The 18,573-nt window shown below is 39.4% G+C and overlaps 1 protein-coding gene across 3 annotated transcripts in view; it reads left to right on the top strand.

The window, feature by feature from the left end:
- Positions 1-10,476: 10,476 nt before the first annotated feature.
- APOOL (apolipoprotein O like) overlaps positions 10,477-18,573 on the top strand; it is a 100,728-nt gene continuing 92,631 nt past the window's right edge. For 2 of the 3 annotated variants that reach the window (XR_013997336.1, XM_081115461.1), the window contains exon 1: positions 10,489-10,587. Coding sequence is in view for 1 of the 3 variants with exons in the window: in XM_081115462.1 (XP_080971588.1) it covers positions 10,573-10,587 (15 nt within the window). In the remaining 2 variants the exon portion in view is untranslated. Of the gene's footprint in view, positions 10,588-18,573 lie in introns of all 3 variants that reach the window. The other variant, XM_081115462.1, reaches the window with a different exon arrangement.

Genomic DNA, 18,573 nt, shown 5'->3' with positions numbered 1-18,573 from the left:
GTACTACTTTAAATATTGAGTACTTGATTATTCAACTTAATTGTTTATGAACAAAGCTTATCAAACAACCTCAAGGTTTCTGAGAAACAAAAACTTTATTATATCTCAGGATTCTGTCATGAATGGGTGTCCATCTATAACTTTTTTTTACCATCTTATTTATTTATTTTTAAAATTTATCTTTATTATTGAAAGTATTACAGATGTCCCTTCACCGCCATTGACCCCATTCTCCCCACTCCAGCCCCCTCCCCAGGCCTTCACTGAACTATTGTCTGTGTCCATGAGCTATGTATATATGCATATAAATTCTTTGGTTAATCTCTTCCCACACTTCCCTTTCCCTCTGAGATTCACCAGTCCGTTTCATGCTTCCATGTCTCTGGATCTATTTTGTTTGTCCTATCACATGATCTCACTTATAAGTGGAATCTAGCAAACAACTATGACTTTTTAAAATTTAAGTATATTTGGTGTACATTATATTCGTTTTAGTTGTACAATATAGTAATTTTATGTTTATATACTTTAATGTGATCACCACACTAAGTCTAGTAACCATCTGTCACTATGCAAACTTATCACAATATTATTGACTGTATTCCCCTTGACCTGTTTCACCAATCCCTCCCCCTTTTCCTCTGGGGCAACCATCAATTTAATCTGTTTCTATGAGTCTGTTTTTGTTTTGTTTTGCTTGTTTGTTTTGTTTTTAGATTCCACATATAAGTAAAACCATTCGGTATTTGTCTTTCTCTGATTTATTTCACATAGCATAATACCCTCTAGGTCCATCCATGTTGTCTTGAGTGGCAAGATTTTATTCTTTTTATTACTGAGTAATATTACAGTGAGGGAGAGAGAGAGAGAGAGAGAGAGAGAGAGAGAGAGAGAGAGAGAGAGAGAAAGAGAAAGACCTCTTCTTTATCCATTCATTTACCAATGGACGCTTAGGTTGCTTCCATACCGTAGCTATTATAAATAATGCTGCAATGGACATAAGGGTTCATATATCTTTTTGATGTTTTTGTTTTCTTTGGATAAATACCCAGAACTAAAATTGCTTGATCACATGGTACGTCTACTTTTGTTTTTTGATGAATCTACATATTACTTTCTATATTGGTTGTTTCAAATTACACTCCCATTAGCAGTGCTCAAGGGTTCCTTCCCTTTTCTGCACATCCTCATCAACACTTGGTATTTGTTGACTTTTTGATAAAAGCCATTCTGACTGGTGTGAGGTAGTATCTCATTGTGATTTTTATTTTCATATCCCTGAAGATTAGTGATGTTGAGCAACTTGCATGCCTGTTGGCCATCTGTATGTCTTCGTTGGAGAAATGTCTCTATGGCTTCTGCCCATTTTTTTTTATCAGATTGTTTATTTTTGTTATTGAGTTTTATTGAGTTACAATGCATTTAACTGGTAAGCTGTTTGTATATGTCCTTATAAAGAGCATAGTTTTTACAACTAAGTGTAAAAAATGGACTACATGTTTGGCTGGTGTGGCTCAGTGGTTGAGTGTCGAGCCATGAACCAGGAGGTCATGGTTCGATTCCAAGTTAGGGCACATGCCCAGATTTCAGGCTCAATCCCCAGTGACGGGCATACAGGAGGCAGCCAATCAATATCTCTCTCTCATCATTGGTGTTTGTATTTCTCTCTCCTTCTCCCTTCTTCTCTGAAATCAATAAAAATATATCTTTTAAAAATGGGTAACACAGTGGAAAAGGTGAACAAAAAAACTTGAGCAAGTACTTAATCAAATATAATACCCATATGGCCAAATAAAACATGAAATGGTGAACAATTTCATTAGACATCAAGGAAATGTAAATGAAAACTTGAAGGAGATAACACTACACAGAATGGCTGAAATGAAAAGACAATGACCAATTATTGATGAAGATGTTGAGCCTTTAAACACTACTGGCACAATTACTGGAAAATGTAATTTGGTACAATCACTTTTGAAAATTGTTGCTTGTATGCCGTAGACCAATTCCAGCATGTCATAATTTCAAGAGTTTCATCAAAAGGTTGATGAGCCTTGGGGACTCAACAGGGTTGAGTCACACATGTAGTCACCTGTTGGGAATGGCTAAAGGCATTTCCCCAAACCTGAATAGGAAACTGATTGTGGCTGCCAGGCAGCTAAAAAGCATCTTAATCTACATGTTATTGCCTCCTGTTGGCCAAACACCTGAACAGTTGTAGGCTATCCCCCAAACTGACAATGCTTCTGTACCCTTTGAAACCTTACCCTTTGAAGTGTATTATCTCCACCTTGCCTTAGGACAAATTGTGTTAATAAAAGCAAGGGTCCTAGACAAGGAGGGGGTCTTCAGTTCCTTTAGCTGAAGGTCCTTTGACCCCCAATGCCTTTCAAAATTATATCTCATCTCTGGACTCTTTATTAGTCTCTGGATTCCTATGTCATCTACGCGCAGCCCCTTTTCCAGATTCCTGAACCCTTCTTGATGCTGGGACAAGAACCCCAGCACTTGTATATATTAAATTTGAACAAAGGCATGTATTATGACCCAGCAGTTCCACTTCTGCCTTTTGGTCAATTATTATGTACCTGCTTCTGAGGGACAAAATAGCTGTACATAAATTTGGATTGAATTTATCAGGGGCTATCTGACGGCACCTTGCCTTATGCTCATGCTCTACTCCTTGCCTTGCACTCAAGGGCTCCCCCTGCTGACATACAATGCTATAGACCCATCCAGCATCTATACATGTGCAACCTCGGATTTGAGGACAATAACCTTCTGTGTCATATACACTGAGTGGCCAGATTATTATGATCGGCCAGATTATTATGACCACCCCATCAGTACTTTGTTGGGCCACCTTTTGCCTTCAATACTGCAGCGATTCTTCTTGGCATTGACTCCACGAGATGTTGAAAGGTGATGCAAGGAATCTGACACCATGCCTGTGAATAGCACTGTCCAGTTCTGTGAGATTTGATGGTTGTGGAAGCACCTGCCTGATGGCTCTTTTAACTTCGTCCCACAAATGCTCAATTTGATTTAGATCTGGTGATTGTGGGGGCCACCTAAGCAAGGCAAAGTCTCCTTCATGTTCTTGAAACCACTCCTGCACAATACAAGCACCATGGCATGGCACATTGTCTTGTTGGAAGAAGCCATCTCCATTGGGATACGCCATCAACATGATAGGATGAACTTGATGAGCAATGATACTTAGTATGTTGTGCTATTCAGACGTTTGTAATTATCTGGTCCTCTAGCAACTTCAGCATGAAATTATAGCTAATTTGCCTACAAAGGTCAGGTGGTCATAATAATCTGGCCACTCAGTGTATATTTAGTGAATAGATGCTAGGAATGAATGAATAAATAATTTTCTCTTTCTTCCCACATCCAGACTATCCTGAGATGGTCCTTATAGCCTCTCAAAGATGAGATTAACTTTGAGATTGAGCAACATAACCTATTAGATATGTTTTCTCCAAGTGGTGGTCAGCTCAGTAACACATCCTTTTGTTGACTTCCCCATCTTCTGAGACTTAGTTACCTTGGGAATATGCTCCCTAATAAAGTAATAGCACATAAACTTTTTTCTCAGGCTCAGATTTTTGAGGAACCCAGGCTAAGGAAATACCAAAATGAATCACATACATAGGTGCATCAAAAGACATGTGCAGGAATGTTTATAGCAACATTAGTCACAATATTTAAAAACTCAAAACAACTTAAATGCCCATCAAAGTATGCTAGATTAAAAATTTGACAGAAGGCCTGAGGTGGGGTGGGAGCCAGGTGGACAGGGGCACAGAAGGAAAAATTGGGACATCTGTAATACTCTCAACAATAAAAATAATATTTTAAAGATTGACAAAGGAAGTAAAATACAAAAGAGAATCTATTGTATGCTTCCACTTATATAAAGTTCAAATGTTGGCAAAACTAATATATGGTGCTAGAAGACGGAGTAGAGGTAATCTTTGGATAGGAGGGTAAGTACTGACCTCAGTCAAGCACAAAAGACTTCTGGAGTGCTAACAATGTTTTATTTCTGTGTACTGTTACATGAATGATTGTACTCTATAATAATTCCCATTTATACACTTTTTTTCTACAAATAGGTTATACTTCAATTTAAAATCTTAAATGACTGATATAGTTCCACCTGACAATTTTTGCTTCTTTTGTCTGTACTTTGTAGTCACACAACCTATAGAATGGGAGAACATATTTGCAAATCATCCTATCTAATAATAGAAAAACATGGTAATTGACTGTACCTTCGCTATGCCTCCCTCCCATCAGCTAATCAGCATGATATGCAAATTAACCACCAACAAAGATGGCGGCTAATTTGCATACTACAGGCTAGGTGGGACAGCGCAGCCGCCAGTGCGAGCCACCATCCAGGCCCCCATGTGCGACCCCAGAAGCCGCCTGCCTGCCGCTCATGATCGGATCTGATCTGGGCCACAGGCCAGCCCCAGAAGCCCCAGAAGCTGGTGATCAGGGGAAAATGGGGATCCCCTGCCTGGGCGAGGGGCGAATCCAGCAATCAAAGGGTGATGGGGGTCCCCTGCCCAGGCCTGATGCCTGGGCCAGAGGTGTCAAGCCTAGACGAGGGGTGGAGCCGGCAATCAGAGGGGCCTGGAAGTCCCCTGCCCAGGCCTGATGCTTCTGGCCGAGGCGTCAGGCCTGGGTGAGGGGTCGATATGGTGATCAGAGAGAGATGGGGGTCCCCTGCCCAGGCCTGACACCTCTGGCCCAGGCGTCAGGCCTGGGCAAGGGGCCGATCCTGTGATCGGAGGGTGATAGGGGTCGACACCTCTGACTGAGGCGTAAGGCCTGGGCGAGGGCAGAGCCAGTGATCGGGGGGGGGGGGGGTGGGGGTCTCCTGCCCAGGCCTGATGCCTCTGGCTGAGTCGTCAGGCCTGGGTGAGGGGCCGATCTGGTGATTGGAGGGTGATGGGGGTTGATGCCTCTGGCTAAGGCGTCAGGCCTGGGTGGGGGGCAGAGCTGGTGATCAGGGGGAGATGGAGGTCCCCTGCCCAGGCCTGAAGCCTGGGCCAGAGGCATCAGGCCTGGGTGGGGGGTGGGGGGGGAGCAAGCAGGCAATTGGCGTGAACTACAGAGGAAACACCTTTTCTGACCACTCTTTGGCTAAGCTCCCTGTATGCCACTGGTAATATTCTTAGCAACTTGGGTAATAAGAATCCAAAACGGTGATCTAGGGTTTTTTACCACATTCCTGGTGAAAAAAACAAAGGTCCATTGCTGGAGGGCTAAGAAATGTCATATCCTGCCCTAGCTGGTTTGGCTCAATGGAGAATGCCTTGGCCTGCCGATGGCAGGGTCTGTGTTCAATTCTGACCAAGGGCATGTACCTAGGTTGCAGGCTCCTCCCTGGCCGAGGCCCAGGTCAGTGCTCATGGAAGAGGCAACCAATCAAAATGTTCCTCTCACTTTGATGTTTCTCTCTATCTTTCCCTTTCTCTTCCACAATCTCTAAAAATCAATGGAAACATATCCTAAGGTGAGGATAAAAAAATAATAAAGAAATTATTATTATATGAAAGACACATCTTAAAAATGCCTAAAGAAAGTTGTCATTTTTTCATGGTGAAGGGACTGGAGTCCGTGTTGATGAAAAAACGTTGCTGGCTGCGGTGACTGGCAGTGGCTGCAGCAGCAGGGTTATGGGGCTGGTTCTTTCCCCTGATCAGCCTGATCACCTCCCACAAAGGGAGGCCAGACTGCGGCTTAGGTCCTATCCCCAAGGGGAGCAGGGAGCAGGCCTAAGCTGTCACTAGGACATCCCCTGAGGGCTCCCAGTATGTGAGAGGGGGCAGGCTCAGCTGAGGGACACCCCCTCCCCGTCCCCCAGTGCACGAATTTCGTGCACCTGGCCCCTAGTATGTCTAATAAAGAGATAATTTCCAAAATATGTAAAGAAACAAAAAATAAATAAAACAAGTGTTTGCAAGGACATGAAAGAAATTGGAAGCCTTGTACACTGCTGCTATTGTGGAAAAATGTATAAGGTTTTCTAAAAAAAATTGGAAACTGCCTAAGTGCCCATCAGCAGATGAATGGATTAGAAAACTGTGGTACATCTACACAATGGAATACTACTCTGCTATAAAAAGAAGGAATTCTTACCATTTGCAACAGCACAGATGGAACTGGAGAGCATTATGCTAAGTGAAATAAGCCAGTCAATGAAAGAAAAATACCACATGATCTCACTCATTTATGGATAATAAAGACCATTATAAACTGATGAACAAAAATAGATACAGAGGCAGAGCAGCATCAATCAGAATGTCAAACAACAGCAGGAAGCCCAGGGAGGGTTGGGGGTGGGGTAAGAGATCAACTGAAAGTCTTGTATGCAAGCATATAAGCATGACCAATGGACACAAGACACTGCGGGGCGGGGGGGGGGGCGGGTAGGGGATGCCAGGGGGAGGTTAAGGGCGGGAAAAAAGGAGACATGTAATACTCTTTGTAATACTTTATGCAATAAAACAAAATTAAAAAAATAAAAATGAACTACTGTATGAACCACAAATCCTACTCCTGGGTATTCCAATCCAAAAGAATTAAAATCAGGATCTTAAAAAGATATCAGTACTGTCATGTTCATTGAAGGATTATTCACAGTGACCAATACATTAAAACAGCCCAATTATTCATTGACAAATAGATAAAGAACATGAGACATTAACATGCAATGAAATGACTTTCAGTCCTCAAATAGGAAATATATATATATATATATATATATATATATATATATATATTACCATTTCAACAACAAGGGTTGGCCTGGAAGATCTGATGGTAAGTGAAATGTCAATCACAGAAGGACAAATACTGCATGATTGCACTTACATGAGGTATCTAAAATAGTCAAAGTCATAGAAGCAGAGAATAGAATGGTTTTCCTAGGGAATGAAAGGCAGGGAAAATTGAGAGTTTTTCATTGGTTATAAAGTTATAGTTGTACAACATAAATAAGTTCATAATAGACTACTGTTACTTCGAAGAAATAGAAAAATTCTTAGGGATTCTGTAACATTCCTCGTCTGAATCATGAAGAACTGGAAAATCTAAATAGACTGGCTAACTGTGAGGAAATTGAAACAACCACTATAAACCTCCCAAAAAGTAAAAGTCCAAGACCAGATAGCTTTACTAGTTAATTCTAACCAACATTCAAAGAATAGTTGATACTTGTCCTTTCAAATTCTTTTAAAAAAATTGAAGAAGAGGCAATATTTTCTAACACATTTTATGAGGCCAGCATAATCCTGATAACAAAACTTGTCAAGGATAACACACACAAAAAGAAAACTACAGACCAATATCTCTGATGAATACATATACAAAAATCCTAAACAAAATAATAGTAAATCGAGTACAACAATACATTAAAAAAAATACATCACAGCCTTGCTGGAGTGGCTCAGCTGGCGTCATGTATACCAGAAGTTGCTAGTTCCATTCTCAGTAAGTGCACATGCTTGGATTGTGGGTTTGGTCCCTGGTCAGGGTGGATACGGAAGGCAACTTATTGATGTTCCTCACATCAATGTTTCTCTCTCACATTGATCTCTCCTCTCCTCTCCTCTCCTCTCCTCTCCTCTCCTCTCCTCTCCTCTCCTCCCTCTCCTCTCCTCTCCTCTCCTCTTCCTTCGTCTATATAGCATGTCTTCAGTGAGGATTAAAAATATACATCACAATGAAGTGGGGTTCATTCCAGGAACACAAGGATGATTCAACATAAGCAAACTGATCAAGGTGTTACCCCACATTAACAATACAACAGATAAAAATCATATGGTCATATCAATAGATGCAGAAAAAAAAACATTTGACAAGATACAACATCCATTTATGATTAAAATACTCAATAGAAAGTGTATAGAAAGTAAGTAACTCAAAATAATAAAGGCCTCATGAGAGACCTGGGAGCAGAATGACACAGTTAAGCTACTTCTAAATTCCTGATCCACAGCAACTGTGACAATGTTTTCTTTTTATACTTATAAATTTTGTGTAAATTCTTATGTAACCATAATGCAGACATCAAGGCCTAGAGATCTTGATGAAACCAAAGAAAAAGTGTGTTTCAAAGAGCTTTAAGAATAATAGTTGTGGTCAGGAAAGAGAATGTTTGAATTTAAAATTTCAGAGGTGGAAGTGATAATAAAATCAAGAGTATAGCTACTATTGTGGATGGCTGAGGTGGAGTGGGAGTAAAGTTTACTATATATGAAGATATGTGTCCAGAAGAATACTGATATTACCCAGAGTCCTCAAATTCTGTTAGATAAAAACCCTGATGGAATTCTAGAATGCCAGTGCTAGAAGTGACATAGCATTATAAATCATCTAGTCCAGGGGTGGGCAAACTTTTTGACTCGAGGGCCACAATGGGTTCTTAAACTGGACTGGAGGCCGGAACAAAAGCATGGATGGAGTGTTTGTGTGAACTAATATAAATTCAAAGTAAACATCATTACATAAAAGGGTATGGTCTTTTTTTTTTTTTTTAGTTTTATTCATTTCAAACGGGCCGGATCTGGCCCGCGGGCCGTAGTTTGCCCATGGCTGATCTAGTCCATCTAACTGGACTTTATTAGTTTCTCAAAGTGTGCATCAAAGAAATGCCCACATTAGAAACAACTGAGGAACTCTTTTTGCAAAATTTTGTTACATCCGAACAAATGATGTAAAGTAATATGCAGTAATCTAAATTTATGAAATTGTCCAGGTGATTCTTTTGTATACTACTTTCAGCACCTCTGACTTAGTTCAACTCTATTTTATAATACTTCTCTTATAAAATCTTACTTTGATTCTAGTACTTTCCATTACACAAATCTTCTTTCTGCGCCCAAAGCAAATAGTAGCAACTGGTAAATCTATAACTATAAATCAAACAACATTTAAATAATATTTTGAATTATTTTTATAAAATGAAAATAAAAATTCTTTACATGTGACATGGCTCCTGCCTGATTCTTCTACCCCTCTCTTCCTGCCTCTAGGTGCTCCCACCTTAGGGTTTTTGCATCTGTTGTTCCCTCTGCCCAGACCCTTATGTTACTCAAGTCTCAGCTCAACTGTCTGTTCCTTGAAGAAGTATTCTCCATTCTCTCAAATTAAAATAATTCCCACTCCATCCCATTCACCCTCTTATCACTATTCACAATTATCTTGTTCCTTTCTTTTTTGTTTTCTTTTTAAATTTTGTTTTATTGCTTAAAGTATTACAAAGAGTATTACATATGTCTCCTTTTTTCCCCCTTGACCTTCCTCCAGCCTCCCCTACCCCCCAGTGTCTTGTGTCCATTGGTTATGCTTATATGCATGCATACAAGTCCTTCGGTTGATCTCTTACCTCCCCCACCCAACCCTCCCCGGCCTTCCCGCTGTAGTTTGACAGTCTGTTCGTTGATAACACACACACACACACACACACACACACACAAAAAAAAAAAACAAACAAACACACAAAACACACACAAAAAACACACCTACAATTAGGCTCTACTATGCCAGAGATTATGTTTGTTTTGTTCATTGTTTCATATGCAGTGCATATAACAATAACAGGCTATGGTGTCCCATGGCCAGGAATGACAGCAGTCATACCTGAGTGTGGGCACTAGGAGATTAATTATCTTTAGCTAATTTAAAATTAATTTAAAACAAAATAAAATTATTCAGCTTTTTATTCTCACCACACACTGGCAATTCTATGCAATGTCAGTGATAAAATATTCATTCCATAGAAAACCTTTTTCTTGATCTAAGTTTTAAACAAATTTTGTGGTACCCTTGACTTTGTTCTGTACCTTGAACGAGTGCCTGGCATACATTAGGCGCTTAGTGACATAGTTTTAGAATGTATGAACTTGCAAGTCTATTGCAGAGGTAACATTTTCTTTGTGACTATATAGTTTATTTATTAAGGCAGCCGGATTTCAGGTTTTTAAAAAAATGTATACTTTATTGATTTTTTACAGAGAGGAAGGGAGAGGGATAGAGAGTTAGAAACATCGATGAGGGAGAAACATCAATCAGCTGCCTCCTGCACACCCCCTACTGGGGATGTGCCCGCAACCGAGGTACATGCCCTTGACTGGAATCCAACCTGGGACCCTTCAGTCCGCAGGCCAACGCTCTATCCAGTGAGCCAAACCGGTTAGGTCCGGACTTCAGTTTTAAATCCTTATCTAGATAAATCCCGTGTACCTGTTACAATGAACATAATGAAAACTTCTGCACCCAACAAAGTAACTTTTAACTAGACTACGGAGAATATTCTGAAAAGATTTATCAGGGTTACAGTCTCCCATAGGGACAAACTGCTTCTCCTGAAGACAGCGGACCAATCATGAAGCAGCTTCCCCAAGAAGCTCTGGAGGGCGGAGAAAGGGCGGGAGCAGGCAGACAAGAGGCGTAACCAGGCGGGGCTGTAGTGAAGGGAGCTGAGTTGAAACGTTTTGTCCGTCTTTGCTCTCCGTCTGAAAACTTGGGTGTGACAGGGTCACAGACATGGCGGCCGTAAGGGTAAGTTAAAAAAACACAGACATACATACAAAAACTTGCTTAGTTTTTTTAGGGGCAGACAGCATTCTGGTAACTATAGAAGGGAGCCCTCTAACTTCAGAAGGGCGCCCCACAGCAAGAGGCGGGGTTGTGAGAGAATTGGCAAGATCTGGGAATCTTTTAATGTTTGAAACCTGAAGACACCCCGCCTCTCCCCTTCAGAGGTTTCTCAGCCGGGGAGTACTCTTTCCTGAATCCCCTGCGTTTGACTGTTTTTACAGCGGCACAATGAAAAGTGGGGAACTGCTGGGTGAAAATGCCCCGCTGGGCGACAAGCAGCAGCAGACTTTTGGCTCTTGATCTGAAACAAAAGAAAGAATCCTGGGCATATGGGGGGGGGGGGTGCTCTGGATCGGGCCTCCTGACCCTTTGAAGGACTTTGTTAAAATGTTATTTGGGGTGAAATAGACCAGGATAGACAGATCTCAAGACTCTCTGAAGTGCACAAGTTTGTATTACTATTGTTAACTTCCGAGTTTGAATAACAAGCCTTTTTGTTTTGAGTTCTGTATGGGAAAAGGTGCTACTTGGGAATCTGCGTACAGGAAGTGACTAGGCTGGCCGCTAGCTTCAGTTCCCTAAGTAGGTTTCAATAACAATAAGGTAGTTGAGAAATATCTATATTTGAAGTGGATTATAGTTATTAAGTGAATTGCTCTTAGTAGATACAAATATGAATAATTCACTTCAGTTAGTTTTTAAATTAGCTCAATAACTGGCTTGATTCGCTATTCTCACTTCATTTCTGCAATTCTGCTTCTTAGAGTTAGCTGAGTTATGAGGACACCTTTTTAACTGGACTCACTGTCTCTAGCCTGGCTCTCATTGAATCAATTTTTCCCTTCACTGGCAGGGTAGTACTTACACTAAAATGCAAATATGATTATGCCCCTCCCCTACTTAAAAACTGTTATTGGCACTCCATTACCTGTCCTCTGGGGTCATGTCAGACTCCTATATCCAGAACACCCTGCCTTGACTCTAGAGCTTCACCTCCTGTCTCTCAGGAACTCTTCTAACATTTGTACTCCAGGCCTTTTCCCTTTCTTTCTCTGGACCTGAAGTGCTATTTCCCATCCTCATCTAGATAGTTCCTGTTTATAGTTCATCCACTCATTTAACAGATAGTTGTGTACTGCCTCCATGTATGCTAAGCACAAAATGCCTTTTTCTAGAGAGTGTCCTGAACCACCTCTCCAGTCTAATTTAAATTGATTGATTGATTGATTTGAGAGAGAGAGAGAGAGAGAGAGAGAGAGAGAGAGATTTGTTGTTTCATTTATTTATGCATTTATTGGTGGATTCTTGTAGGTGCCCTGACTGGGGATCGAACTCAAAACCTTGGTGTACCTGGACAATGCTCTAACCAACTGAGCCACCTGACCAGGGCCTCCAGTCTAATTTAAATAAGTCCTCATTGTGCTCCAAAAAGACCCTGGGCATACTCTTACCTTAGGACTTACCACATTGCAAGTAATAGACAATTTACTCAAATGTTTTACCTTTCTAAACAATAAGCTACTTGAGGACAATACTTACAACATTATTTTTTGTATTCTTAGTACATAGCACAGGTATGACTTATATTAGGTACTCAATAAATTCTACATGAATAAATAAGTGCCAGACAATGAAGATAAAAGGTATTAAGCAGTGAAGATGCAACATGTAACATAAATGACTGTGATTTGAAGATAATTGCCTTGCCTCAGGAGCAAACCAGAATAGTACATTGTCACTGAAGCCTAGAGGAGAGAGTTGAACAGTCCTTTTATTTGGCCATTAATAAGTCATTGGTAGCTACCATTTTTAAAAAAATATATTTTTTATTGATTTCAGAGAGAAAAAGGGAGATGGGGCGGGGAGGGGGGGAGAGAGAAACATCAATGATAAGAGAAAATTATGGATTGGCTGCCTCCTGCACACCTTCTACTGGGGATCGAGCCCACAACCCGGGCATGTGCCCTGACCGAAAATTGAACCTGGGACCTCCTGGTTCATAGGTTGATGCTCAACCACTGAGCCACACCTACCAGGCTGGTAGCTACCATTTATCAAGTGCTTACAACAAGGCCAAGCACTATGCTAAATTACATGTTATTTCACTTAATTCTCAAGACATCTTTATGTTGTGGATATTATGATCACCAGTTTACAAATGAAAAACTAATGCTTAAAAAGTTAAGTAAATTGCCCAAAATTATAATGCTAATGAGAGCTGAAATGAGATAAAGAGGTATGAGTAAAATGGAAGAGGGAGAGCCAAAATTGTTTGGAGTTAAGGAAAGGATAAGGGGTATGAAACTGGCATTCATTTAGCATCTACTTTTATCAGCTGCTTTACCTATATTATTTCAGTTTAATTCTCTTGATGACCCTAAGAAATGGGTAACATCCCCATTTTACATATGAAAAAATTTAGGATTAGAAAAAGTGCTTGCTCTAAGTCATAGAGCTGATAAGTGGAAGAGCCAGTTTCAAACACACATATATTTTTCTCCAAAATCCATGATCTTTCCAGTAATCCTTGATCTTTCTGAAAGAATGGTATATATTACTCTTTAGAGGAGTGTTGTGGTGAATGGAATAAATCTTGGGAAGGGGTGGCAAATTTTTTAAATGTATTTTCATTTTAAAAAGTCAGGAAACTGTATGTTAATTATATTTCAATTAAACTGGGGGGAAAAGTCAGGAGACCTGAGCAGATTTGGAGACAAGGGGAACTGTGCCAAGAACTAGTAAAAAGGAAATATAGTAATAGTAATCCCAGCTATGTTATTGAACATTTAATGAGCATTATGCTAAGCATTTTATGTGAATTTTCTCACTTATGTTTCACAGTGGCCCTTTGAGTAAGTACTTTTTTTGTGAGCATTTTACAGTTAAGGAAACTGAAGTTTAGAAAGGTTGAGTAACTTGCCCACAGTCAAACAGTAGTATGCAATAGAGCTGGATCTGAAATTGCATGATCTGAGTCCAGATCATGGGATTTAAGCTTGAGGAAGCACCTGTGAGGCCAAAGTACCAAAAGGGTGATCTGTGTTAATTTTGAAAACCCAGAGTTTAATCCAAAGAGTAAGGTAGAGAGGATTCCGGAAGGTTGGTATAATTCTGAAAAAAGTTTACATACAGCTTGAAATATTAGAGCTTGTTGAATAGATGTGATAGTGGAACATTGATGTGGAATTAGCCTTAAAGAATAAGAATTGCTAATTCCTCCTGCTGACTTATTTAAAGAAAAAATTATTGTCTTACTAGATTTTAGTAGAATTTTTCTCATTAAATTCAATAGGGTTTCATTGGTTAATAACAGTATATAAATAAAGGTGTAGAACTTTATAATATGACATCTGTATTGTATACTTACTCCCTAGTTTCCTTCCTTCACCATGTATTCGACCCCCTTTTCTTTCTTCATCCCCGCCCCTACCCACTTCTCCTTTAGTAACCACCATTGTGTTGTCTGTATCTATGGGTTGGTTTTCTTATTTGTATATTTGTTTTGTTTGTTCATTTATTGCTTTTTGTTTTATATTCCACATATGAGCAAAATCACGTCCTTCTCTGACTTATTTTACTCAGCATAATATTCTCAAGATCCATCCATCCATCCATAATGACACAAATGGCAATATTTCATCTTTTTAATGACTGAGTAGTATTACATTATATATATGTGTGTGTTTTAAAATTTTTAAAGTAGGTAAAGCGATTAAGAAGTACAAATTGGCAGTTATAAAATAGTCATGGTGATGTAAAGTACAGCATAGGGAATATATAATATTGTAATAACTATGTATGGTGCCAGATTTGCCATGGTGATCAATTTATAAGTTATATAAATGTCTAACCACTATGCTATACACCTGAAACTGATACAATATTGAATGTGAAGAGTAATTGAAAAATTAAAAATAAATACATATGTTAGGAAAAAAAAATGGGGTGGGAGAATAAGATTCCCAGAAGAGGGATCCCACCTCATACTTGTTACAATAGCTTCTATTAATAAGACAAGAAATAACAAGTGTTGGAGAGGATGTGGAAAAGAGGGAACCCTTGCATGGAATGCAGACTGGTGTAGCCACTATGAAAAACAGTATGGAGGTTCCTCCATATTGTTGGAATAGAGTTGTTTATAGTATTTTTTCATAATCCTTTGTATTTCTGTGGGATCGGTTGTTACTTCTCTTTCATTTCCGATTTTGTTTATTTGGGTCCTCTCTCTTTGCTTCTTGGTGAGCCTGGCTAGAGGTTCATCAATTATTGTTTAATAGCTTGCTATTTAGCCTCCAAGTGTTGGATTTTTTTTCATTGTTTTTATTGTAGTTCATTTCTAGTTTTATGCCATTGTGATCTGAGAGGATACTTGATATGATTTCTATCTTCTTAAATTTGAAGAGACTTTGCCTGTATCCCAATATGTGGTCTGTCTTTAAAAATGACCTGTGTACACTTGAGAAGAATGTATATTCTGTGGCTTTGGGGTAAAATATTCTGAATATGTCAATTAATTACATCTGGTCTAGTGAGTCATTTAGGATTGATGTATCATTTCTGATTTTTTGTTTAGAGGATTCATCCAGTGGTGTTAGCGGGGTATTAAAGTCCCCTAATATGACTGTATTGCTGTCGATCTCTCCCTTGATATCTTCCAGAATTTTTTTATGTATTTGGATGCTCCAGTATTGGGTGCATATATGTTTACCAGAGTTATATCTTCTTGTTGAATTGCTCCCTTTAGTATTATGAAGTGACCTTCCTTATCTCTTGTTATGGCCTTCACTTTGAGGCCTAATTTGTCAGATATAAGTATTGCTACCCCAGCTTTTTTTTTTTTTTTCATTTCAATTTGCCTGAAAAATTTTTTTCCATCCCTTCACTATCAGTCTGTGTGAGTCCTTTGTTCTGAGGTGGGTCTCCTGTAGACAGCAAATATATGGGGTCATGTTTTCTTATCCATTCAGCTACCCTATGTCTTTTGATTGGGCATTTAATCCATTTACATTTAAAGGTATTATTGATAGGTACTTGTTTGTCACCATTTTTATTCTTTGTGCCTGTGTTCCTTCTTCACTACCTATCTCTTCTTTTTACAGCCATCCCTTTAGCATTTCTTGCATTGCTGGTTTGGTGGTAATAAACTCCTTTAGTCCTTTATTTGGCTGTGAAGCTCCTGATTTCACCTTCAATTTTGAATGATAGCCTTGCTGGGTATAGTATTTTTGGATTCAGACCCTTGTTTTGCATGACTTTGTATATTTCATTCCATTCCTCTCTGGCCTGATGGGTTTCTGTTGAGAAATCAGTTGATAGTCTGATGGGAGATCCCTTATAGGTAACTTTCTGTCTCTCTCTGGCAGCCTTTAAGATTCTTACATTGTCGTTGGCGTTTGCCAATTTAATTATAATGTGTCTTGGTGTAAGTCTTTTTGGGTTAATCTTGTTTGGGACTCTGTGAGCTTCTTGGACTTGTGTGAGTTGTTTTTTCCCAATATCAGTGAAGTTTTCTGTCATATCTTCAAACAGATTTTCTATTCCTTTCTCTGTTTCCTCTCCTTCTTGCACCCCTATTATATAGATGTTGTTTCATTTCGTGTTGTCCCACAGCTCCCTTAGGCTCTCTTCCTGTTTTTAATTTTTTTTTCCAGTTGCTGCTCTACGTGGGTGTTTTTTCCTACCTTGTCTTCTAGCTCACTGATGCAGTCCTCAGCTTCTTCTAGTCTACTGTTGATGCTTTTAATTGTGTTCTTTATTGCAATGATGTCATTCTTCATTTCTTCTTGGTTCTTCTTCATTTCCTCTTGGTTCTTACACATGTTGTTGAACTTGTCTCCCATCCTTTTCAGCATCCTTATTACCATTGCTCTGAATTCTTTCTCTGTCAAATAGCTTGCCTCCATTTTATTTATTTTCGTTACTGGTGATTCCTCCTTTTCTTCCATATGGGGGCTGTTTCTTTGTCTCCCCATTTTCACTCCTCTCAGGTTGTCTGGTTATGTGGCTCACTCTCTACCCCACTGACTTAAAGGTACAAAATACAACTCAACAAGACACAATATGCTGGGGTCCAACCCCAGCAGGTCCAGGGGTCCCCAAAGGTGTGGACGGAGTCGGCGAAGAAGGAATTAAACAGAGACAGCGTTCAGTTGATCAACAGCCTAGCCAGGATCTCTAGCCAAGTTCTGGTCAGGATCTCCAGCAAAGTTCTGGTTAGGATCTCTAGCCAGGTTCTGTGTCCATGTTCTCTTGCTAGGTTCTCCAGCCAGGTTCTCCAGGTTCTCCAGCCAGGTTCTGTAGCCATATTCCCTCGCTAGGTTCTGTCCAGGTTCTCCAGCCAGGTTCTGTAGCCATGTTCCCTCGCTAGGTTCTGTCCAGGTTCTCCAGCCAGGTTCGGTCACCAGGTACTAGTCAGGTTCTCTTGCCATGTTCTATCCAGGTTCTCTCTCTAGGTTCTTCAGCCAGGTTCTCTCGCTAGGTTCTGTGTCTAGGTTCTGTCTCTAAGTTCTGTATCCAGTTTCTGTCCAGGATCTTTTGCCATGTTCTCTCCAGCGAAGTTCTTCTGTCTCTAGGTTCTGTGTAGGTTCTGTGTCTAGGTTCTGTGTCTAGGTTCTGTGTCCTCTTGTCTTGTTACATCTGTATTTATACCAGTTGATTCCAATCCTATCAATCTCTAGTCCAAAGGTGAGGGAGTTTCTTATCTCCATTCCAGAGAGTAAAGATTATGTAGCTTAAGCATGATTGTTCGTAGTTAAAGTGATTAACTACCCGCCTGGCACTTAGTTAAGAGGTTTTATTCCCTCCCTAACTTCAGGGGAAAATCCCTACCTGGGGAAACAACCTTTCTCAGAGAGGTGACCTTGGTTAAAACACATAGTGCCAAGAAGGTGAGCAAACATATTAAGAACAGTATGCCATATATGCCAGGTCCCTTGAAACAGCAAGGATGGACCGGCTCCCAGCATCAATACAGGGGGCACAAAACATGAATGTGTTCATGATACCAATAACCCCAAATAATGGTGACCACCAGAGAAAAAAGAATTAGGGGAGAGAAAAGAGCACAAAAAGTGATATTGAGCAAAGGAAAAAGGTAAGAGAGAAAAAAAAAGCAGAAAAAATAAGGGGAAAAATATATGTATATGGGGGAAAACTGCAAAAAAAAAAAAAATACAACCCAACAACTAATCCAGAAAATGCAAACAACAAACACCCAGAAAAGAAGGAGGGAAGCTGAATCTGAAGAAGCAGAGCTTATTTCCAGAAGGTAAGGTTAAGGAATTGAATGAATGGGGAAATGGCTACACTTCAGTATAGAGGAGGTACAAAGAGAATGAGTGTATAAGAAGAAAAGTAAAGAAAATAATAAAAAAGTAGCAAATAATAATTAAAAATTAATATATATATAAAAATACATTTATAAAAGAAAACTTATAATCTATCTTTGTATTCATCTATTTTTGGAACAGGAGAATAGAGAGGAGATAGGCCTGAGTTGGTGATTGAAACTAATTAAGCTATTAGTAGAAGAAAAGAACAAGCAAGGAGAGGAAAAACAAAAATCATAACATAAAAAACAACAACAAAACAACAAACATTTAAACAAACAACAACAAGAAAAATGAAAGAAAGAAAAAAGGAAGAAAGAAACAAAAATTTAGCTAGTGAAGAATGAGAAAAGAGAAGTGTACATGGACTTGGAGCAAGGGAGAGGAAATTAAATATATGAGGAGGCAAAGAGAGATTACTTTAATAGTAATGCATCAGTAAAGCAGATAAAGAAGATCAATTTTTAACAGGGAGTAAGAAGAACGGATAGAGAACAACTAAAGCAGGAACAGGAGAAGAGAAACAGGATGAAGAAGCAAAAAGTGAGGAAGAAAGTTGGCATAATGAAAAAAATGAGATAGAGTAAAATAATGATAAAAACGAATATAAAAATGGAAT

This window comes from Myotis nattereri, assembly GCF_964212035.1.
Source record: "Myotis nattereri genome assembly, chromosome: X".
In the NCBI taxonomy this organism is placed as follows: Eukaryota; Metazoa; Chordata; class Mammalia; order Chiroptera; family Vespertilionidae; genus Myotis; species Myotis nattereri.
This window is presented reverse-complemented; position numbering and strand designations above follow the sequence as displayed.